General features: G+C 39.4%; 1 protein-coding gene and 1 pseudogene across 4 annotated transcripts in view; both read left to right on the plus strand.

Moving 5' to 3' along the window:
* The window catches only part of DCAF17 (DDB1 and CUL4 associated factor 17), a 61,440-nt gene extending 41,326 nt beyond the window's left edge, over positions 1-20,114 (plus strand). For 2 of the 4 annotated variants that reach the window (XM_038001930.2, XM_038001933.2), the window contains exons 11-15: positions 1,910-2,000; positions 3,355-3,438; positions 5,415-5,570; positions 6,346-6,438; positions 15,336-20,114. In XM_038001930.2, the coding sequence (XP_037857858.2) occupies positions 1,910-2,000; positions 3,355-3,438; positions 5,415-5,570; positions 6,346-6,438; positions 15,336-15,500 (589 nt within the window). In that variant the 3' untranslated portion in view covers positions 15,501-20,114. Of the gene's footprint in view, positions 1-1,909; positions 2,001-3,354; positions 3,439-5,414; positions 5,571-6,345; positions 9,406-15,335 lie in introns of those variants that run through there. The other 2 variants (XM_038001931.2, XM_038001932.2) reach the window with 2 other exon arrangements.
* Positions 17,767-20,114, plus strand: LOC103217304 (ubiquitin-fold modifier 1 pseudogene; annotated as a pseudogene).
* Positions 20,115-25,445: the final 5,331 nt, after the last annotated feature.

Genomic DNA, 25,445 nt, shown 5'->3' on the forward strand with positions numbered 1-25,445 from the left:
CAGCAGCTAGCATGATTTTTAAGAACATGAAGAAATATAAAAACCTATGCAAGTGAATTCAAATGCTTTAACCTTTTTATGGCTTTTCATTGCTCTTAGGATAAAAATCAACATAGTTAGCATGGTCCGAAAGACCCTCCTCCCACTCAGTTTACTCTAGTCATGCTGTCTTTTCAGAAAATGGAGGGCATGTTCCCTCTGTTTGGAGTCTGTTTCCCCTACCTGTTCTTCTGCCTAATTTCTATTCATATTTTATGACCCAGCTTCAATGACACTTTTCCACAGACCTTCCCTGATGCCCCTTGTCAGATTTGCTTGCCCATGATATTTTCATTTTACCCATGGTATCATCTTCCTTTGTAGCACTTAGGGCAACTTAAATAAATTATTTTTGTGATCTTCTGCTTAAATACCTTATTTGGTATCATAAACTCTATGATGACAGGGAAGGAGTCTGTTTTGCTGACACCTATAACCCCAGCACTAAGCATAGTCCTTGGCACAGAGTAGATGCTCAGTATTTGTTGAGTAAGAAGAGAAGGCGCTGGGCATGGTGGTTTAAGTCTATCATCCTGCACTTTGGGAGGCCGAAGCAGGAGGATCCCCTGAAACCAGGAGTTTGAGACCAGCCTGGGCAACATAGTGAGACTTTGTCTCTACAAAAAATTTAAATAAAAAATAGCCAGGCATGATGGTGGGCACCTGTGGTCCTAGCACCTCAGGAGGCTGGGGCAGGAGGATCAGCTGAGCCCAGGAGTTCGAGGCTGCAGTGAGCTATGATTGTAGCACTGTACTCCAGCCTGGGTAATGGAGTAAGACCCTGTCTCTAAAAAAATAAAAAATAAAAAAGGGAAGTGTCTACCTTTATTTTTTATGCTTCATGGTAATCAGTCTACCTCTCTGGATCTATTATTCATATAATGAAGATGAAAGGATTTAATGAAATAAGATTATTAATTTTTACACATCTTAATCTGTGGTTCCACTTCAGTAAGCCTTACTTTTAATGTTTGTTACCACCCATATTAGTTTGAACTTAAGAAAATAAGGCCCAAAAAGAGTGTATGGCCTTTTGCCAGGTTTTAAAATATAAGCATTTAAAAATATTGCCTCTAAAAACACTAAGTGAGTAATTTAAATTATTATTTGATCTCTTGGTCTTCGGGAACTCCAAGGCCTCCAGCACTCTCTGGACACATAGCTGCTTCTCTCTGCTGTTCTTTTTTTCTGCATTTGAGACTTTGAGCTTGTAAAACATTGTGCTTTTGAAGCTTGTTAACGATGTAAACAGATTTCTGAGGTTGGTGAGCAAATAGGCTTGATCCATGAGGCCATTTGCACTCAAAAAACCCAAATATTTAAATATAACCAATCCTAAGAAAAAAAGAAGAGTCATTTTCAGTTGTCACTTTTAAATATTATTCTATCATGAAAACTCTTAGTTTCTATTTAGGTATAGATTTCGTTGCTAATTGAATTTCTTTATAGTTAACCTTAAGTGTTGCTCATAGATATCTCATCCTACTTCAGAAATAAAAATGCAAATATCTGCTATAATTGTTAGAGCTGAAATGTTAGAGACCTGTTACAGCATAGCAGAGATAAGGTTCTTCAGAGTAACTTTTATTAAGCCAGTTTGGAAAATAGCTTAGGCCTGACCAAGCTGATCATTACCTACTTCAGTGGCACCTGTTGTAAGTTCCCACGTTTTTCTGTTTAACAGAATCTCTGAATTTGAAGGAGTTTATGGACATTCAATGATCACTTAGTACTGCAGAGTAATCAAGAGAACTACCTCAGTGTTGTTACTATAATTTTTATTTGTTGAGTTTTATATCAGTACTTAAACTTTGGCACTGTGATGGTGTTTTGAAGTCTTATGTTCTCAGAATCCTTTTTCCCTTCTCAGAGTTTTGAAGCTAACTGAAATAGAAAATAATAGTTTTCAGCATCAGATCTCTGAAGATTTTGTCATTTTGGCCGACAGGGAGAACAATAAAGTAAGTCAAGAGTACTTTAAAATCCTTTGTATATCATTGTCTTTCTGTAGAAGACTATAATATGCTACTGTATTTGCCTTTGAGTGTAGCGGAAAACAACAGCACAGCCCTATAAAAGTCTGTTCATGGCCGGGCGCGGTGGCTCAAGCCTGTAATCCCAGCACTTTGGGAGGTCGAGACGGGCGGATCACGAGGTCAGGAGATCGAGACCATCCTGGCTAACACAGTGAAACCCCGTCTCTACTAAAAAAATACAAAAAACTAGCCGGGCGAGGTGACGGGCGCCTGTAGTCCCAGCTACTCGGGAGGCTGAGGCAGGAGAATGGCGTGAACCCGGGAGGCGGAGCTTGCAGTGAGCTGAGATCCGGCCACGGCACTCCAGCCTGGGCGACAGAGCGAGACTCCGTCTCAAAAAAAAAAAAAAAAAAAAAAAAGTCTGTTCATTTTGTCTACATGGGTAGCCAGTTTTAACCCCATGTACATTTGAGATTTAAAGAAAGTTGACTATATTGAGTTTCTCTTTTGCTTATTTCTGTTTCTTAGCTGAGTTTCCTTTTAAGTTTTTATTGATGAATTATCAACCTTTGGGTCTAATTAATTGTGCAAACTTAAATTTAATTGGGGTAATATATAAATCTTTAAAAATCACATACCATACTTTAACTCCAGATGGTACTTTACTTTTAGTGTATAAATTAAGACCACAAAGAAAATTATGGGAGGGAAGTATCTAAAACAGATCCACTTTTTATTTGCTGTACTGTATACTAAGGCAAAAGTCAGGTGAATGAGGCAGCTAATCTATAATCTTTTAAATAATTTATTTTTTTGCCCATTCTGGCATTTTAGCCATTAAAAACTTTAATAAAGTATTTTTGAGCCAGGCATAGTAGCTCACACCTGTAATCCCAGCACTTTGGAAGGCCAAGTCAGACAGATTGCTAGAGTTCAGGCGTTCGAGACCAGCCTGGGTGACATGGTGTAACCCTGTCTCTACAAAAAGTAGAAAATTAGCCAGGCATGGTGGTACATGCCTGTAGTCCCAGCTACTTGGGAGGCTGAGCTGGGAGGATTGCTTGAGCCTGGGAGGCAGAGGATGCAGTGAGCCAAGATTGTACCACTGCAGTGAGGCAAAATCGCACCACTGCACTCCAGCCTAGGCAACAGAATGAGACCCTGTCTCAAAATATGAAACAGAGGATCATAAATCTGATTCAGAATTTTCTCAGTTGAGGAAATAATTGTGGATGCGGGAGAAGGGTTGGTAAGTTTTACCAAATTTGTTAATACAGTTTTACTTTTGACTGCATGTAATAGAACTTGTCATATCTTTTTATTTCTTTCCATATGATAGAATGAAAATGTACTCACTGTTACAGCTTCTGGACGGGTGGTAAAAAAAAGTTTTAACCTTCTGGATGATGACCCAGAACAAGAGGTATTGCTTTGGCCAGAGATGACAAACCAAACCAGTGTGTCCTTGCATTGTGAATTTCATATTAATATTTCCCCATACCCTGGGGTAGAGGTTGGGGTTGAGGGGTTCCAGGCAGGCCAGTTGGTTGGGGTTGTGCATGCTATTTCAACCAGTGCAACCCCACCATCCTCTCTTTTCATATTGTAATTATTCTTAAAGTTTTATTTGCAGAAAAGTTGTTCATAGGACCAAAATAATTTGAAAACACTGTTAGCTTATTGTTTTGTTTTGTTTTGTTTTGTTTTGTTTTGTTTTGTTTTGTTGATGTGTATATTTTCTAGGGAACTCTCTTAAGGGAAAATTCTTGAGTTATATCCTGATGACTTTATGGTTTTTGCCTTATTTTTTACTTGCTAGACTTGAATATGTTTGTTAATGCCCACAGGTCAGAGGAAGAGGATGTGAGGGTGTGATACATCAGTTCAGCTCTTATCTTCAAGTTGACTTTATGAGTCACTGAGCTAATACGTTTTTATCCCCTTCCTTTAAAGAGGCATTGGAAGTATTTATGAAATCAACTGAGTGATCATGCCTTAAATATATAAACCATTGCATAAATTCTAAATCCATTTAGACTATCTAACTATATTATTTGTATGACCATTTTCAGGTAGAAACATTAGAGTGGCCTTCTAAGGACAGTTTTTGAACTTCTTTTAAAATATGTTAGAGGTGGCCCAATATTTAGCAGTTCTCCAAAAAGCACACAAAAAATTATTATTTTGGACCATACACACCTATTGAGAACAAAGAAGAAAGCAACATACTCTGCATATAAAACCATATTACAGAAAGATGTACTAAAATTTCCAAAAGGTAGCATAATTCATTCAGAGGGAAGAGGTGGTAGCTAAACGAGAGATGCTCTATATCATGAGATTAAAAAACAAAATATTTTAGCCTGTAAAGGAAAAGTTTGAAGAAATTGTGACTAAAATCTATAGAATCACTGACACGAAGGCAAGAAGTCACGCTTTGAAGTTTGACCATGGTAAGGTGAAGGCAAAAAGGAAATAACATAAAAGTACATTTTAATAATCAAAGGTAATAAATCCATATAAATTTTTATGTATTAAGGTGGCAAAGGCAGAAAATGTCAGTGTATTAGAGAGCAGTTGACCAAACATAGGTGAAGAATTAGTGCATAGTGATTGAGAGAAACATGCTATGCCTGTCTTTAAAGTTGATGCCAGGCATTCAGCCAAGATGTACCTTCCTGTGGTCCATTCCTGGATGGTTGGGCACTGATCTGCTTTCCCTGCAAGGTTTTTGAAATCTTGAGTTTTCTTCTTTGAGACACAGTTCTGGAATTTTTCTCTTTTTACCATAGCTAACCCTTTTGTCCCAGTCCTGTTCTGTGGGTTGGATTTCATTTCCTAATAGTCTCCCTCAAGAATAAGCAGCCATTTTTGCTTTATTTAAAAAACCAAAAGGATTTTTTTTAAAGGTGGTAAAAAGTCATAAATAGTGTATGATGGGTTATCCATCCTTCTAGAAATGACTATGTTTTTCTAGTGTGAGAACTTTGAGAGCTCAGTGAGCAGTCTTCAGGTTTCAGAACTGAGCTTCATGTGTTTAGTCCTGTCCAGGAATCAGCAAACACACTTGTGAGAGGCAGCAGTTGAATACTCTTTTAAATTTAGAGAAGCTCTGATTTGCTGTCACTGTAGAGAATTTCAGTTATACTTTGAGATCTACATAGACTTGGTTTTGTTTATCAAATCTGTAGGATACTGCTTAACTCTTGAAAATCTTGGAGCTGATGTTTTACTAGGCATATAAATAGATACATTTCTACCTATTATTCTTCCCATTAATTCATTCTTCTCTCATATTTTTGTAAGTAATGGAATACTTAAACTATAAATGCAGAAATAAGCCTACCTGAATAACTGGATTTTGCCCCTTTCCCTCTATTTTATCTGTCTATCCCAAAGACTTTCAAAATTGTGGACTATGAAGATGAGTTAGATTTGCTTTCTGTGGTAGCGGTTACTCAGATAGACGCTGAAGGAAAAGCTCACCTGGATTTCCACTGTAATGAATATGGAACTTTACTTAAAAGCATTCCACTAGTGGAGTCATGGGATGTGGTAAGTAGAGTCCGTGGAATACAAAGTTGTAAACCTTTTCTTTATAGGTGCCGTTTATTAGAACAGATGTTACTGTGTTCATGTCAGTCCAGACTCACCTATGCCAATGACCACATGAAAGAGGTTATTGTCCTATATACAGAACAAAAGAGTACTTCTTAAGCCTTCCTCCCCTTGGCACCAGTGGCCTTAAAGATAAAACTTCATGTGTTTTCCTGAGACTTATTGTCTCTTTCCTTACCCTAGTCTTTGATTTTCTTTCAATTAAAAATTTGGAAAAATTTTTTAAAATAAGAGAATACAGTAATAAATCCAGACAGTTATTTAATAGAGACCGTATCTAAGTATGTAGGATTCCCAGGTACTCTTGAATACATTTGTTTGATATTTCAACTATTATAGAATGTCAAAGTTATAAGGAACAATAGACACTATTTTATCCAGGTCTTGTTTTACCAGTGGAGAACCTGGGAAGTTTGGCAATTCATACATGATCACACAATAAGATAGATAGTAGCAGTGTTGGCAATAGAATCTGGGTATTTAGACTCCCGAGTCCAGAGTTCTTTCTATTCTCTATATTTTGTAGAATGCCTTTTCTTGTTAATAATATGCATATCCACAAATAATGAAAAATAAACCTCTTTCTAGCAACTATTTTCTTCTAAGTGTATATTCGAAGATCCCTAGCATAGGTACTGTGACATTTTAGTAACACAGTAGTGAATATGGCTGTGTGAAAAGGAGAGTCCATATGATTGTGTTTTTGTTACAGACATATAGCCATGAAGTCTACTTTGACAGAGACTTAGTGCTACACATAGAGCAGAAACCCAACAGAGTCTTCAGCTGCTATGTTTACCAGATGGTATGTAACACTGCTGAAGAAGAAGAAACCATAAACAGAAGCTGTTAAAAAGAGTGAGATAATTGTAACCTAAGAGACTTTTACCCCAGCAGCTGTGTCCAATCCATTTTATTATCAGCATGGCACATTCTCCAATATTTTCCAAAAAAGTCTTGCGTTGACTTCAGATAACTATGACTTCTTTTTTAAACTCTTCCTATAAAAGATGGTGAGGACATCATTTTTTGTAAAGGTTTTTTAGAATACTGTTCCAAGAAGTTTAGTGTTTTGCAGCTTTGAGCTAGGTGATAATGCAAATATAAAATGCTGGGAAAAGAAAAGGACAGGTTAATTCCAATTGTTGAGGAGTAAGTCATTGATGGGATGGGTCATTGATGGGTTCTTAAAGGATGGTTTGGAATTTTGTTTGTTAAGGCTAGGAAAGACAGGGAGAGACAAAAGTAAACATGCAGCAAGAAACCACATATCCTCTATACCAAACTTTGCTTAAGGATGAGAAATGAGATGTGTTATGTGAGAACAGTATTTTGAGCCCAAAATATGTCATCACAGGTTTTTAAAATCTTATACATGTATTTATATGTGTTTTGTATTTGTATATAGTATCAGGAATTGAATTGGTTCTAGTTCCCAAATTATCTTTTCTTCCTTGGTTTTGTTCTCCTGGCTTGATGTTCACATTGAATAGTTGGTTGTGTTACTATATAGACTAATGTAAAAGATTCCAAGCAAACCTTAAGTGAAATTTTTTTCTGATATGCATCCTGTTTAGCTCTTAATGTATCTAAGGATGTTCTCATCTCACCATTCTATTCATTTAGTGAGTTTTCTGATCTTGTTTAGGCAATATTTTGATACTTATGCAGTAAGATAAAGGTACCCTTGCCTGCACTAGTTCTGTTTCCTGTAGAAGAGTAGATAAGGTCCCAGGAGGAGTTCTTACTAGCTTGGGAGTTGCCTGATTAACCAGAGAAAATTTTGGCTTACTTATGAAACAAGCATTATTTCTTCTTTGTTAGGAAAGATCTAAATATGATCCTTGAACTTTAATAATCATTCTTTAGAATGTTAAATAAAGGCAATCCAATTAAAGGGAGAGAATGTTTCTTTGTGCTTCGTGTTTGAGAAATTCAGTTGCTTCCATTTCGCATGTTCTGCACATTTATCTGATTTAACCTCAAAAGAATAATTAGTAATAAGGGAAGGAAACAGCAGCAACAATCATTGCTGATTCAAGTTTAAAGTTAAAATATGGAATTTTTAGCTTGGATGATTTACATTAAAATCTTTTCATTTTTTTCTTCAGTTTTGGCTTGATGCCATGTTAAGAATGATGTGAATTCTTCCCAGTTCTGCCCTGGTGCTAGACATTGCCCCAAACTTTCAATTAGACACCAGTTAAATAGTCCCACTCAGTAAACTTACATCTTGAAAAATAAGACCAGTAAGAGGACAGGGAAAGTACTAAAGAAAGAAACCAATGTTGTGTGAGTTTCAAAGCAGATGCAAGGCTGTGTAAAAGTAGAATGTTCATTCTCCATTTCCAAGAGTGTTTCAGAATAGGATGTCTTAAGACTTCAATCATGTCAGAGATTTTTTTTTTTTAGGTGATTATTGAGTTTCTCCTTCTCCTTTTAAGTCATCACCTTCTTTTTATGAAATGATAGTAAGGAACTCATCTGCTCTGAAAGGCATTTGAGAAATATCTGAGACTCCTGGCTGCTTTTTTGCTGGGGGTAGAGGGTAGAATACTTCTCATCTAGATATAACTTACCACTAAGAAACCCCCAACATGTCACCATTGCCTAAATCTAACTAGACCAGGGTCCAGAGGCCATCCAGGCCAGGCAGGAAATGTACCTCATGTGAAAGACAGTAAGGAGCTGTGGGCAGTGTAACAGGAGAGCGATGCCCCAACTAAAAGGAGCAGCTGCTACTGCTTAGTTTCAGCCAGTTGCAACAGTATGTGGGAATATAGGCTGCATGATTGTTAACAAGATAGGTGGTAAAAATATGCCAAAAGATACAGAAGATAGCAAAGAATGTGGGGAATTTGGATACCACTTATAGCAAGAGACAATGAAGCATGCTTCCTAGCTCGCCAGAGTGTCACACAGCTGCTCATTCTGCCACCTGCCAGACATTAATGTCTTCCTGCCCTACATAAACCCCCTCTTTACCTGACTATTTTAATTCGAGATGCTAGCTACGTGCCCACCTACTTAACAGGTACTAGTGACAGGTACAAAACATTATGGGTAACAATTCTGAGTGTTTAATGCAAGCCCTGGTGAAGCAGGGTAGCTTCTATCAGGTGCAGACGTTAAGCTGAAAAGAGGTACATTCTGCATTGCACTCCTGGATCTGAGTTTCTGTATTCTCAGAGCATCGACGGCGGCAAGCTTATTGTTCCTTAATTTTTTACAATATTTATCACAACTCTGGGAGAAAACAAAACAAATCCTATCCTATTTACTATTTGTGCTCCCTAGTGAAGAGACATTGCTCTGTTTAGACAAATTAAGGTACTTCACATTCTTCCACCAATTGAAAGTTTTGTGTCTTACAGTTCTTTTTTATTAATAATACATTTATTGAGTACTTTCTATCTACTAGTCACTGTGATACAGTATAAGTAAAATGGGTTGTCTCATTTAATATTCAAAAGGCCGGGCGCGGTGGCTCACGCCTGTAATCCCAGCACTTTGGGAGGCCGAGACGGGCGGATCACGAGGTCAGGAGATCGAGACCATCCTGGCTAACACGGTGAAACCCCGTCTCTACTAAAAATACAAAAATCTAGCCGGGCGAGGTGGCGGGCGCCTGTAGTCCCAGCTACTCGGGAGGCTGAGGCAGGAGAATGGCGTGAACCCGGGAGGCGGAGCTTGCAGTGAGCTGAGATCTGGCCACTGCACTCCAGCCTGGGCGACAGAGCGAGACTCCGTCTAAAAAAAAAAAAAAACAAAATATTCAAAATAACCACATTAAGTATGAACTGCCGTTATCTTCCCCCTTTGTACAAATGAGGAAAGTGAGGCTTACAGAAGTTAACTGGCCCAGGGTCCCACAACTAATAAGTGCAGAGGTGGGAAGCAGAACCAGATTTGTTCGGCATAAACTTGTGCCAAATTTCCTCCAAAGCTCTCAAAAGGCAATGTGTGTGATTTTATCCCATATATAGCATACCAACAACCATAATACTGGGTATATAGGAAAATGCTTAATAATTGTTTTTTACTGGTCATTCAATGTCTAAATTTTGAACAAATTTGGGTAAGATACAAGTCACACATAAATTGACAGAAAATATAGTTCTTCATTCAGTGGTCAGCAGTCATTAAAAGGTACTTTCCCTTTGTGGTGATGATAATAAGTATTAGTAGTCTTCATATTATTTGGCTTCCTTATTAATAATTTTTATATTTTCTTCTCCTTCTTCCCATGTTCACATGTATCATCCATCTTTTGGAATCCCAGGGAGCTAATTTCTGGTCCCTGTGTTGCTATCAAATCTGTATCTTGCAGAAAGAATAATTTATTTCAAACAAGGCACATACAATAGAAAGATAAGACCTACTGAGGTCTTTTTCCCATCATTTTATTATGAAAAATTTTCAAACATACAGTAAAGTTGAAAGAATTTTATAGTAAATACTGAAATACTGACTACAGGGATTCTACATCTTACTCTACTTGTTTTGTTATTTTCCTATCCAGCATACTTTTTGATGGATTCCAAAATAAATTGCAGTTGCTGATACACTTCCCCCTAGTACTTCAGCTGCATATTATTAACTAGAGTTTAGTATTTATTTAGTTTTTAATTTTTTTGATTTAAGATTTACCTGCAATAAAATGCACAAATCTCAAGTATAAATTTACTGAGTTCTTGCAGACATATACACCTGTGTAACCCAAACCCTTTCCAAAATTTAGAACATTGCAGTCATCTTCAGAAAGTTTCCTAAATCCTTCTCCCAGTCTATCCCCTCCCCACCCCTCAGGTATAACTACTGTTCTCATTCTTTTATGTCAAAGGTTAAATTTACCTGTTCTAAAACTTCATATAAGTGAAATTATACAAAATGTAATGCTTCTTTCACTTAGCATAGTGTTTTTGAGATTTATTCATGTTGTTGCATGTGTCAGTGGTTCATTTCTTTTTATTGCTGAGTATTCTTTTGGATGACTATGTCACACAGTTTGTTTATCTTTCTGTTGATGGACACTGGGCTCTTTCTGCTTTTTTTTTTACTGTTACGAATAAAGCTGCTATGAACATTCTTAGACAATTCTTTTGTGAACACATGTCTTTATTTCTCTTGGGTAAATATCTGGGGATGGAATTTTCGAGTCCTTGGGTAGGTGTATATTTAGCTTAATAAGAAACTGCCAGGCCTTTTTCCCAAAGGATTGTACAATTTTACATGCCTGCAACAATATAGGAGACTTCCACTTGCTCCACACATTCTCCAACATTTGTGGTTGTTAGTCTTCTTTATCTTAGTATTTATGCTGGGTGTGTAATCATTTCTAGTTGATAACTCAGATTGTTTCTACTTGTGGTTAGCAACCCTCTTGTCAACTTGACCTCCTTCCTTCCCCAGGAACTGCTGAAAACTTTCTTTGTGATAATAGTTAAGATACCCCAAAACTCAGCTTGAATTACTCTTTCTCAAACATGGGATACATTGCTTATCAAAGCACCCTGATTCCTTTAATGGAGATTATAGTTGGGAACAACCTGGGTTCTAAGGACATGTGTTTCACATGACTACTGGAGCTGGACAAAATGGCACTGGAGAATAGGTCACAGCAATCATTGTAATAAAAGCAGAAAGGTGACTTTTTTCTTTAAAAGTTATGAGTTCATGTTTTCATAAACATGATAATAGGTGAAATCAGGTGATTTTTTTTCTCTAATATGAAAGCATATTAAACAAGCTGTATCCTTTTCTCACTAACTGTAGTATTCTAGGCTGGATATGTTGTGATAGCAAATTAGTATATTCAAATTTTAGAGGTGCACAAAATTTCAGAAGTATTTATTTATTTATACTCTTTTTGACTCTTTATTCAAGTGTCTTAGAATTTGTGCCGAAGTTTGCAGGTTCAGTTCCTTTCCTCATTATAACCTGAGTCCTATATAAGAGTAAAGGTGGGAAGAAGGGGGACTCTCAGCCTCCTATATGGGCACATTAAAAAACACCATGCTCTGAACACTAGGCTCTCAGATAGAACCCACTGAGATTAACAGACAATAGCAAGGAAAGGGAGGATTGAGATCAGCAAAAGCCTGTAAGATTTGTCTGATACTCTCCTTTAACTCTTTGTTTTCATGGATACAAGTGTTATTCCTGATTAGAGACAACATTGAATTTGAGTTTCATAAAGAATTTTGGCTACACTTTTTTTTCTCAGAATTAGAATAACCAACTTTGCAAAGGTGGTAAATCCAGTTAAAAGATGTCAGCAAATAAAATCAAATTATTACTTAGAATTATCAGAGATCTTTAAATTTTCTTTATAGACTTATTGAGGTATAATTGACGTGCAGTAAACTGCAGTTCTTTTTTTGAGACAGTCTCGCTGTGTCACCCAGGCTGGAGTGCAGTGGCGCAATCTCAGCTCATTCCAGCCTCTGCCTCCCGGATTCAAGAGATTCTCATGCCTCAGCCTCCCAAGTAGCTGGGACGACAGGTGTGCGCCGTCATGCCCAGCTAATTTTTCTATTTCTAGTAGAGATGGGGTTTCACCATGTTGGCCAAGCTAGTCTCAAACTCCTGACCTCAAGTGATCCACCCACCTTAGCCTCCCAAAGTGCTGGGATTACAGGTGCCCAACCAAAATCTTGAGCCCTTAAAAAAAAAAATTACATATATATATATATATATATATATGGAGAGAGAGAAAGTCTTACTATGTTATGTTGTCGAGGCTGTTCTCAGACTCCTGGGCTCAAGCAGTTCTCCCACCTTGGTCTTCCAAAGTGCTGAGATTACAGGCGTGAGCCACCACACCTGGCCAAAGGCACAAATATTAACAGACTCAAATTATCTTCTTCCCAGGACTTACAACCTTGAAGAAGCTCTGGGCATGTTGCCAGCCTCTCCCAATCTTATCTCAGTTCAGAAGGATCATATACTGAATAAAATTCTGTCGAAAGTACTTCATATCTAATAAATTGTATCTAAAGTTAGTTAATACCTGCTCTGACCTAGTTAATGCCTTGAACCTATTTTAGTTCAATGTACTTTGAAACCTTGAATCACCATGGAAGTGATGAAACTTCTAGTTAACAAAATTCATAAAGATAACAGTCGGTGAAAGTGAAATTCATACTCAGGACACTCTACCTGCCCAGATAATATGCATCTATAAATTGACCTCTTAAGTAAAATTTTCAAAAGAGAATTACTTACCAATAATTTAGCAAATTTTTTTTGCCATATAGCATTTATGAGCAAATGCTCTGTAACAATAAATGTTTTATGGCTCAAGTATTTTTTATTTTCTCTTAAAAGGGTATGTGCTCAAGCAGACAGCCATTTTCAAATCCTATTCTAAACACCACTTGTGTTTTTGAAAAGCACAAGCTCCAAAGGCACAGCTTTTCAAGTTTTACCTGTTACAAGACTAAAGAAACAAGACTAGTTAAAGCATGTTAAAAGAATTGCACTTTAAAAGCCATTATAACACTTAATTTTCCTGTCTCTAATCTGTCTCCCTCTCTTTAAAGAGCAAAACCAGTGGGAATTAAAGGAATCCCCAATCCCTACCTCATCTAAAACCTCAGCTATTGCACAACATCTGCTTGACGATGTGCTGAATCCAATGTAGACTTGAAGAGGTCCTTCGGCCTCACTGCCACACCTAATAGAACATCCCAAATGTCCCATTCTCAGAGTTTGTCTTGGTCTGCCCTACCAGCTGGAATCATGATCCAGTAGTTTCCTCTTTCAATTTCTGTAGAAAGTCTTGAGTGCCTCTGCCCCTCTGGAGTGATCATAGAATTTATTGTCCAAACCCAGACACTTTTGAAAGTGAAAGGAGATACCAATAATCATTATGTCTGGACAACAGGCACAAACCAAGCCTATTCTGAGCAAAAGGGAACATATGGTCACCCCAGCTAGAGCTAATAAAAGTAACCAGGAAATTGTAAATCTGCCCATTTACAGATTATTATTTCTTTTCAATCTGGTATGCCAGACTTCCCATAATCAGTCAAAGGGGTAATAGACATAGTCCATTGAAACAATTTTCCATTTTTATCTACAAATCATTTACAGTCTCTTCTGCCAAGGGTGGTCCTATTGCTGCCCTGGCATTCCAGGATCATATTTTCTCCTGCAGTGCATCTATGTCTCCCTCAAATTAACCTAGGCTTTCAGGTCTGGGGTCTTTGTATTAGTCTCATTTCTGACACCAATTTGTATTGCAAACAGGAAAGTGATATAAAGTAATACAAAAACACTAACAGGATGGGAAACATTTCTGTAATAGAAAAGTATATGAAATGTACAGAGATGATCCCAAAAATGATGGAACAACACAGCATGCTGGAGGCACAGGGTTTACAAATTCTCACAAGGTTATATAGCTGACGATGTTACCCGTTACGCAGAGTGATGTTCATCCAGGCATGAACTACTCAATTTTGCTCTGTTACAGGGAATTTTATACTTTCCTGGTTCTAGAGACTCTAAGTGCCACCTGTTCACCAGGTACAACTAGTACAAAGCAATCTCAGCACATGCCTCAGTTTTTACTGTGAGACTATATAAGATGAAGTCTAATTTCCTAGTTTTTTTCTTGTTGATTTTTTTCAGATGGAGTCTCGCTTTGTCACCCAGGCTATAGTGCAGTGGCACGATCTTAGCTCACTGCAAGCTCCACCTCCCAGGTTCACACCATTCTCCTGCCTCAGCCTCCTGAGTAGCTGGGACTACAAGCGCCCGCGACCATGCCCAGCTAATTTTTTTTATTTTTACTAGAGACGGGTTTCACTATGTTAGCCAGGATGGTCTTGATCTCCTGACCTTGTGATCCGCCCGCCTCAGTCTCCCAAAGTGCTGGGATTACAGGCGTGAGCCACCGCGCCCGACCCTAATTTCCTAGATTTAATATCCCTTAGCAGGCCTAGACTTCCCCATACCTATCTGGAGTCCATTTATACGAGTCCAGTGTTGCCAGGTCTTGCAATTTTTTTAATGGTAGAAATCTTGATTTATGTTAAATGTTCAAATTTTTAAATGACAGCCCTTAATTAGAATATTAAAATATTGCACAAGCCAAACAAAATTAAACTGCAAGCTTCTCTCCAGCATACTCATGGGCTGTATACCTAGCAAGGGCCAAGTGTGTTTATTTCTAAACCTCTTTTTGCCAGTTATGTGTGTTATTATAATTATATATTTATGACTTTACCCATGAAATGTGATGAAAAATTTGCTTTTTATTTTAAAAAGATTGAGCACTTTGGAAAGACTTGCTAAAATTGGGTCACTAGAAATTGCTGTCAAATGCAGTGTGTTCAAAATAGTTGTAAAAGATTGAGAGATGTCTTAGCTTGGGTTCCCCCAAAAGGAGACCCTGAGGCAAAAGCTTATATGCTACCTCCTTGGTAAGGAGTGAAATCTCAGAGAGCAAAAATGGGGGGTAAGCAGAGTGAAGCAGACCCAGAAGGAAACCCAATATGAGGATGTGACATCAAGCTGGCCACCAATAAGTGCAATGAAATGCTTAATCTCGTGGTCACACCTCTGAGAAACCACATAAACCACACCTCCAAACAGTATGTGTGAGATGGGTTGGGAAGAATTAATGATTCCTCAGCTCTTATCTGCCACTCCTCAAAGATTCACCCCAGAACATAATCTCTCCTGAATTTTCAGATTGCCCAAGGCAGAATTCACCTTGACATCAGTGGACAGGCAGCAAGGAGGACTCAGAGCAACATGACGTACATGAAGTACTATTGGCTTGGCAGGTCTTGCCAGCTGGAAGTTCAGAGTCCACACAGAACAGTCTTGGTAACAGTGGCTGGAACAAGAGAATAGTGAGACGAAAAAGATTGGAATTAAAAAAGAGGTAAATGAAAAAAACTTGGATCCTGGACTCAGATTTCTTCATATATGTCTTTGAGTTCTGATCCACTGTAAGAATAACAGTTTTAAGGCCAGGCGCAGTGACTCACGCCTGCAACCCCAACACTTTGGGAGGCCAAGGTGAGAGGATCACGAGGTCAGGAGTTTGAGATCAGCTGGGCCAACACAGTGAAACCCCATCTCTACTAAAAATACTAAAATTAGCTGGGCATGGTGGCACGTTCCTGTAGTCCCAGCTACCCAGGAGGCTGAGGCAGGAGAATCTCTTGAACTCGAGAGGTGGAGGTTGCAGTGAGCCGAGATCACACCACTGTACTCCAGCTTGGGCAACAGAGTGAAACTTCGTCTCAAAAAAAAAAAAGAAAAAGAGAAAAAGAAGACACAGAATATGTAATGTGAATGAGAGAAGGCCTCTGGCAGCACTGCAATCCACTGTCTCTCCCAATAGGGCATAAGACGGGTGAGGAACGCCACAGATACAGCTGGAATTGTGCTGAAAGAGCTCAAGAGGCAAAGTTCTTTGGATGTTTTTCACCTCCTGGTGGCCATGGATGGAATCAATGCTCTTTGGGGAAGGACCGCTCTGAAAAGAGAAGATAAGTGCCCAATTGCCCCAGAGGAATTAGCACTTGTTTCACAACCTGAGGAAAATGATGAAAAACGACCGGCATGGAGGTGCCATTGTGTTGACTTTGAGCCAGACTGGGTCTCTCTTTAAGCCCCGGAAAGGGTATCTGCTCAAGGAGTTGCTGGGAAAGGACGGATTTGATGCCCTGGATCCCTTTATTCCCATCCTGGTTTCCAACTATAAGCCAAAGGAATTCGAAAGTTGTATTCAGTATTATTTGGAAAACAATTGGCTTCAACATGAGAAAGCTCATACAGAATAAGGGAAAAAAGAGCGGCTGTTCTTAAGTAACGCTAACCCCTTGCTGCTGGAGCGGCACTGTGCCTACCTCTAAGCCACAATCACAACATGCGAGGAAGACAATGGACATCTGCTTTAGGCTGGACCCAATGAGATGAGGAAGTCCGGCAGTACACAGGAAGAGGAGCCAGGCCCTTATACCTACGGGGGATTGGACAGGACTGCAGTTGGCGCTGGACCTGTTAAAATGGGTTTCACTGTGAACACGTGACAAGATACTGCCTTGTTCCAGAAACTTATATCAGTTTATTGGATGTGGTTTTTCACATTTAAGATAATTATGGCTCTTTTCCTAAAAAATAAATTATCTTTTTAAAAAAAAAAAATTCTGCTGAGGCAAGCAGATCACAAGGTCAGGAGTTTGAGACCAGCCTGGCCAATATGGTGAAACCCTGTCTCCACTAAAAATACAAAAATTAGCCAGACATGGTGGCTGCCTGTAGTCCCAGCGACTCAGAAAGCTAAGGCAGGAGAATCGCTTGAACCTAGGAGGCAGTGAGCCAAGATCGCACCACTGCACCCTGGGCAACAGAACGAGATTCTATCTCAAAAAAAAATTTTAGGCCAGGCGCGGTGGCTCACGCCTGTAATCCCAGCACTTTGGGAGGCCAAGGCGGGTGGATCACGGGATCAGGAGATCGAGACCATCCTGGCTAACATGGTGAAATCCCGTCTCTACTAAAAAAACAAAAAATTAGCTGGGCGTGGTGGCGGCGCCTGTAGTCCCAGCTACTTGGGAGGCTGAGGCAGGAGAATAGCGTGAACCCGGGAGGCGGAGCTTGCAGTGAGCCGAGATCGCGCCACTGCACTCCAGCCTGGGCGACAGAGCGAGACTCCGTCTCAAAAAAAAAAAAAAAAATTTTTAAAAGGTGGGGCGCGGTGGCTCACGCCTGTAATCCCAGCACTTTGAGAGGCCGAGGCGAGCGGATCACAAGGTTAGGAGTTTAAGACCAGCCTGGCCAATATGGTGAAACCCCCGTCTCTACTAAAAAATTACAAAAATTAGCTGGGTGTGGTGGCAGGCGCTTATAGTCCCAGCTACTTAGGAGGCTGAGGCAAGAGAATCGCTTGAACCTGAGAGGCCGAGGTTGCAGTGAGCCCAGATTGAGCCACTGCACTCCAGCCTGAGCGACAGAGCGAGACTCTGCCTTACTGCTTTTTTATAATATAATACTTTTATTGAGCTCTGATTCCTATACCATAAAATTCACCCTTTCAAAGTGTATAGTTCACGGAGGAAGGGGGGCTACTTGGAGTTGGCACAGGTTCTCTGCTCCTACCAGCTTCACCATGTAAAAGGTTTCCTTTAAGATCACTCTGACGTCCGACCTGCGGCTGCTGTACAAAGTACACAGTGTTTCTGAAAGTACACCTTTCACAGCAGTCTTAAAGATTGCAGCAGAATAATTTAAAGTTTCTGCTGCAACAAGTGCAATTACTGCCAGTGATGGAATATAAATAAATTCTGCACAGACTGCTGGAAATGTTTTTCTAAAACATGGTTCAGAACTACAAAGTATGCCTAGAGATTATATTGGAAGGTAATATCTGTTACTTGAAACATACGATTACTTTTCAGAATAAATATTGCTAATTTTTTTTTAAAGTGTAGAATTCAGTGGTTTTTAGTATATTCACAAAGGTGTGCAACCATCATCACTATATAATTCCAGAACATTGTATAGCCCTAAAAGAAACCCTGTACACATTAGCAGTCACTCTCATGCCGCTCTCCCCACAACTTCTGGCAACCACTAATCTACTTTCTGTCTCCATGGATTTGCCTATTCTTGACATTTCACGTAAATGAAATCACACAAAATGTGACCTGTTGTGTCTGGCTTCTGTCACTTAGCATAATGTTTTCAAAATGTCATCCATGCTGTAGCACGTATCAGAATTTCATTTTTTTCTGTCCAAATGATATTCTACTTTATGAATCTATCACACTTTGTGTGTATCACATCCATCCATCTGTTGATGGATATTGGATAATTTTCATATTTTAGCTATTATCAGTAATGCTATTGTAGGCCAGGCACAGTGGCTTATACCTGTAATCTCAGCACTTTGAGAGGCCAAGGCAGAAGGATCACTTGAGACTAGGAGTTCAAGACCAGACTGGACAATACAACAAGATGCTGTTTCTAAATAATAATACCACTGCTGTAAACATTTATATACAAGTTTGTGTGTAGACATATGTTTTCAATTCTCCTGGGTAAATACTTAGGAGTGAAATTAATGGCCATTTGGTAACTATGTTTAACTTTTTGAGCAACTGCCAAACTGTTATACCATTTTACATTACCAGCAGCAAGGTATGAAAGTTTCAATTCCTCCATATCCTTGCCAACACTTGTTCTTTTCCATTTTTTGATTATAGCTATCGTAGTTGGTATGAAGTGGTATTTCATTATGATTTTGATTTGTATTTCCCTAATGGCTAAGGATTTTGAGCATCTTTTCATGTGTTTATTGGCTATTTGTATAACTTCTTCGGAGAAATGTCTGCTCAAATCTGTGGCCAATTTTTAACGGGATGATCTTTTTGTTGTTGAGTTGTAAGAATTTTTTTAAATACTCTGGATACAAACCTCTTATCAGATACGTAATTTGCAAGTATTTTCTCTCATTTTGTGGGTTGTCTTTTTCTCAGTGGTGTTCTTTGAAGCACAAAAAGTTTTAGTTTTGGTGAAGTCTGATTCATTTTTTTAATTTTGTTACTTATGTTTTTCATGTTATATTTAAGAAACAACTGTCTAAGTTCACAAAGACTTACTCCTATGTGTTCTTCTAAGAGGTTTCAGTTAGCTCTTACATTTACATTACTTTAATCTATAATCTTAGAACGAATGGAATTTAATGTTAACACTATTTACTTTCTTATTCCCTCCTTCTACTACACAGGAAACAAATGGTGTTTGATTCTAAGTGTATTCACTAATACAAGGCTGGGGACTGCCCCATGAGGGGTGAGCATGAGGGCCATAAGAGATATTGCTGGGAGCCCACTTTGAAACAGGAATTGGTGACAGAAGCAAGCCCCAGCCACTGGCCTCACTTAGAGCTGGAGGAACAAGATTTTATCTACTCCTAAGAGGAAGTATGGGAGAAACACAAAGATACTGCCAACACACCAGTACAGGCTCACTGAGAGGGGCTATCTATTCTATCATCTTAAGTATATTTCCCCAATCTTCAGGTGGATATGGTTTTCATATGCTCCCTACAGTAAGTGACTACACATTCTATGATACTGTGAAATTAATACCTGTTATTTTATAAATGTTGACACTAATAGGTGACAGCAAAATAGTGACTATGTTGCTAGCTTGTATGCAAGCAATTGTTAACCTTTTGTGCCTGTGAACCTATCAGAATTTCGTCAATGTGCTGTGATAAATATTCGTTATTTTGAACTTAATAGACTACATACAAGTGTCTAAGTAGGCTTTTGAGTCATCACAGAGTAATAACCCCATCACAGAGTAGTAACTACTGTAGTCATAACTACATTACAAAATAATAACTGCTATATTTATACACAATGACCTGTGTGTCTATTTCATGACTTTGATCATTGAACTCAGTACATGCTCTATCAGCAAAAAAAAAAAAAAAAAAAAAAAAAGAAACAGCAGTCAATTGTGCTTTTAACTATGTAGGAATAAAATAAACAAAATGCATTTTGATAACTATTGATACCTGCTAGAAGACATGTATATTAGATAGGGAGATGTAGCTAGAAAGTAGAATTTCCACATCAAAGAATACTATGATTATATACAGATTGGTGAAGCAAAACTATTTTCATCTGTGCTGATGTTACTTTAAAATTCTGTTGAATAAGAAATCCCATTTTTAGGTGTATTCAGAAGTGCATAGTCCCTGACAGTCATTCTGAGAATGTCATTTGGGTTATGGTACTGCAGTTAATGTGTTTAAATACCTAGAACATGTAATACTTGTCTTAGAAGTTTTGAGAAATATATTGGCGATTCAAAGAGAATCCACAGATTTATCAGGAAGGAGCAGAATTGGCACATAGTTCTTTTTAGCAGAACTGCCCAGACTCATGAAGGACTGTGAATGAACTACACTGCAGGATAGGGAAATGTCTTAATGCAGCAGCTATCCAAGATGTTCGAAGCAGCTAGAAATGCCCCACTTGGGACTGGACTGTTTCAGGATGTAACTGAGGACAGAAAACCTGGGATCACAGTTCGATGGAGCTTCTTGGCCTCATGATCAGCATCACAAAGGAAAGAACCTGGTTTGAAATGGTTTTTGACAGCGTCGTTCCTAAGTTGGGCTGTATCTCAGAAAAGAGGTCTAGAGCTCTTCAAAGAACCTGCACAGGCACAGTGGCTCACACCTGTAATCCCAGCAATGTGGGAGTCCAAGGCAGGTGGATCACTTGGAGTCAGGGAACCAACCTGGCCACAATGGTGAAACCCCATCTCTACTAAAAATACAAAAAATTAGCCGGGCATGGTGGCAGGCACCTGTAGTCCCAGCTACTCAGGAGGCTGAGGCAGGAGAATGGCATGAGCTTAGGAGGCGGAGCTTGCAGTGAGCTGAAATCACACCACTGCACTCCATCCAGCCTGGGCAACAGAGCGAGACTCCGTCTCAAAAAAAAAAAAAAAAAAAAAAAAATTCAAAATGTTCAAAAATGAAAAGTAAATCACCCTCTCATCCCCTTTCTCAGTCTGTTTCTGAACTCTCTAGGTTTGTTCTTGCATTACTATAAAGAAATATCTGAGGCTGGGTAATTTATAAAGAGAAAAGGTTTAATGGCTCATGGTTCTGCAGGCTGTACAAGCATGGCATCAGCATTGCTCAACTTCTGGTAAGGCTTCAGGAAGCTTCCAATCATGGCAGAAGGTGAAGCAGGAACAGGCACATCAGAGGGTAAGAGGGGAGTAAGAGTGGAGGGGGAGGTGCCACATGCATTTTTTTTTTTTTTTTTTTTTTTTTGAGACAGAGTCTTGCTCTGTCGCCCAGGCTGGAGTGCAATGGCGCAATCTCGGCTCACTGCAAGCTTCGCCTTCTGGGTTCACACCATTCTCCTGCCACAGCCTCCCCAGTAGCTGGGACCCTACAGGCGCCCGCCACCACACCCAGCTAATTTTTGTATTTTTAGTAGAGACGGGGTTTCACTATGTTAGCCAGGATGGTCTCGATCGACCTGGTGATCCACCCGCCTCAGCCTCCCAAAGTGCTGGAATTACAGGTGTGAGCCACTGTGCCTGGTCAAGGTGCCACATGCTTTTAAACAACCAGATCTTGTGTGAATTAACTGAGCGAGACCTCACTTATCACCAAGGGGATGGTTCAAAAACATTTACAAGGAATGGGCCCCCATGATCTAATGGCCTTTCACCAGGCTCCACCTCCAACATTGGGAATCACATTTCACCATGAGATTTGGAGGGGACAAACACCCAAACCATATTATCTCTCTTCCTGATCCTTATCTTTTACATATAGAGCTACAATCCACCTAGAATTGTTTTTATCTATAATGTGAAATGGGGGCTAACTCTTCCTTGCCTTCATAAAAAATTTCCATTAGGCTAGGTGTGGTGACTCATGTCTGTAATTGCAGCACTTTGGGAGGCCAGGGTAGGAGGATCGTTTGAGCCCAGGAGTTCAAGACCAGCCTGGGCAACATAGTGAGATGCTGTTTCAAAAAAAAAAAAGAGACGTTTATTAATCCAGCATCATCTATACCACCTTTGTCATAAGTCAGTTCTCTACATATGGACTTTGCTTTATTGGTTTATTTGTCCATATTTGTACCAGTATCACACTGTCTCAATTAGTGTAGATTTATAACATGTCTTAATATCTAGTAGAGTATGTCCTTGCACATTCTTCTTTCTCAGGAGTGTCATGACTATTCTTGACCCAAACAAATACACATTTTAGAATCTACTTGTCAATTCCACAAAAATTAACTCACTGCAATTTTGATTGGAACTTCATTGACTCTATTGACAAACTTAACTAGAAATGACGTCTTTACTATTTTAGGTCTTTCAGTACATCAACAAAGCACATGCCTCTATTTATTTAGGTCATTTTCCATTTCTTTAAAATTTTTTTTAGGTTTTCTGTATAGAGGTTATCGCATGCATCGTGTGAAGAGAGTCCACCAACAGGCTTTGTGTGAGCAACAAGACTGTTTATTTCACCTGGGTGCAGGCAGGCTGAGTCTGAAAAGAGAGTCAGCAAAGAGTGGTGGGATTATCATTAGTTCTTATAGGTTTGGGATAGGCGGTGGAGTTAGGAGCAATTTTTTGCTGGCAGTGAATGGATCTCACAAAGTACCTTCTCAAGGGCAGGGAGAATATTACAAAGTACCTTCTTAAGGGCGGGGGAGGATATTACAAAGTGCCTTCTCAAGGGTGGGGAGGGTGTATCATACAAAGTACATTCACAGGGACAGGGGACTATCACCAAGTACATTATCGCAAGGGCAGGGAGGGTGTATTGTCCCAAAGTCAATTGATCAGTTAGGGTGGGGCAGGAACAGATCACAATGATGGAATGTCATCTTTTGTGATTCTTCAGTTGCTTCGGGCCGTCTGGATGTACACGTGCAGGTCACAGGGGCTCAGCTTTAGCTTGGGCTCAGAGGCCTGACAGAGGCATTATATACCTTTCTTTAGAGTTGTTACTAGGTATTTGATATATTTTGATGCCATGGTAAAGGGAATCTCACTTAAATTTCATTTTTTAATCATTTGATGCTTAACTAGGAATGCAAAAGTTCAATTTTATTACTTCCTCTATCCTTAATTCCATTTTGTAGTTGTTGTTGTTGTTGTACTGGTTGGGACCTCCAATATAATTAGTACTCTAATTGTTTAGAGTAAACAATTTCAGCCATTAAGTACAATGTTTTCTGTAGTATTAAAAAATAGATTCCCTTTAACAAATTAAAGCAGTTTCCTTCTATCCTAGTTTGCTGAGGTTTTTTTCATGACTGTATGTAGAATTTTACGTTTTTACATCTATTAAGATAATCATAATTTTTCTCCCTTTTCTGTCAATGTAGTAAGTTACATTGATTATTTGTATGTTAAAACAATCGGCAGGGTACGGTGGCTCATGCCTGTAATCCCAGCACTTTAGGAGGCTGAGGCGGGCGGATCACAAAGTCAGCAGTTCGAGACCAGCCTGACCAACATGGTGAAACCCTGTCTCTACTAAAAATACAAAAAAATTACCTGGGCATGATTGTGCACACCCATAGTCCCAACTACTCGGGAGGCTGAGGCAGGAGAATCACTCAAACCTGGGAGGCAGAGGTTGCAGTGAGCTGAGATCATGCCACTGCCACCAGCCTGGTGACAGAGCAAGACTCTGTCTCAAAAAAAAAAAAAAAAAATCATGTATTCATGAAATAAACCCAACTTTGTTGTGATGTATCATTTTATGTTTTCTTAGATTTAGTTTGCTATTATTTTGTTTAATGAAGATTTTAACTTATAAGCAGTTTATATTAATTTGAAGTAGTCTAATGTTTTGCTGCAACAATTAGAAAATAAAATGAATAAATTGCAAAATTATATTTTTAAAGATATCAGAGAGCTGTGGAACAAGGAGGAATAGATGAACTAAAATTCTAGAAGGGTAAGAACCCTCTCTAGATGAATTGTCTTTGTTTTCTTCACCTCTGGGCCTGACCCCCAGGCAGAAAGACGCTAGTAGAAGAACCAGTAGAACTTTTGACAGTCACACAGGGCTGTTGTGACCTATAAGAAACTGAAAGAACCCAAATACAAGGCTAGTTTCCCGTATGAGTTTTAGGGTGATCTGTGAGGCTGGGAGCTGGGCCAAAAAGGCAAACTGAACTCTCCCATTGTCTCGTTCTGCTTAGGGGAAAAAATCCTACGAAGGGAAAGGAGTCTTTCACAAATTCACAACTAGTCTGTCACTCATGCTGGTGACATGCTTGTTCAGCCTGAAGAATTGTGAGCCAAATAAACTTTTCTTTATTAATTACCCAACCTTAGGTATTCCTTTATAGCAACAAAATAATGGACTAACACAGTACTAGTTTGCGAGGAATGCCATAACAAAGTACCACAGACTACAAAACTTAAAAGACAGAATTTTTTTTTTTTTTTTTTTTTTTTTTTTTTTTTTTTTTTTTGAGACGGAGTCTTGCTCTGTCGCCCAGGCTGGAGTGCAGTGGCCGAATCTCAGCTCACTGCAAGCTCCGCCTCCCGGGTTCACGCCATTCTCCTGCCTCAGCCTCCCAAGTAGCTGGGACTACAGGCACCCACCACCTCGCCCGGCTAGTTTTTTTGTGTTTTTTAGTAGAGACGGGGTTTTACCATGTTAGCCAGGATGGTCTCAATCTCCTGACCTCGTGATCCGCCCGTCTCGGCCTCGCAAAGTGCTGGGATTACAGGCTTGAGCCACCGCACCCGGCCAAAAGACAGAAATTTATAATCTCGGCCGGGCGCGGTGGCTCACGCCTGTAATCCCAGCACTTTGGGAGGCCGAGGCGGGCGGATCACAAGGTCAGGAGATCGAGATCATGGTGAAACCCCGTCTCTACTAAAAATAGAAAAAATTAGCCGGGCGCAGTGGCGGGCGCCTGTAGTCCCAGCTACTCGGGAGGCTGAGGTAGGAGAATGGCGTGAACCCGGGAGGCGGAGCTTGCAGTGAGCCGAGATTGCGCCACTGCACTCCAGCCTGGGCGACAGAGCGAGACTCCGTCTCAAAAAAAAAAAAAAAAAAAAAAAGAAATTTATAATCTCACACTTCTGGAGGCTAAAAGCCGAAGATCAAGATGTCAATTAGTCTTCTCCCAATGGACTAATGAGGGGAGAAAAAAATGTCAATTGGGTTGTTTTTTCTGAGGCCTCTTTCTTTGGCTTGTAGTAACAGTATCCTCCCTGTGTCCTCACATGGTCTTCCCTCTATGTGTGTGTCTGCGTCCTAAT

Source organism: Chlorocebus sabaeus, chromosome 10 (assembly GCF_047675955.1).
Source record: "Chlorocebus sabaeus isolate Y175 chromosome 10, mChlSab1.0.hap1, whole genome shotgun sequence".
Classification (NCBI taxonomy): domain Eukaryota; kingdom Metazoa; phylum Chordata; class Mammalia; order Primates; family Cercopithecidae; genus Chlorocebus; species Chlorocebus sabaeus.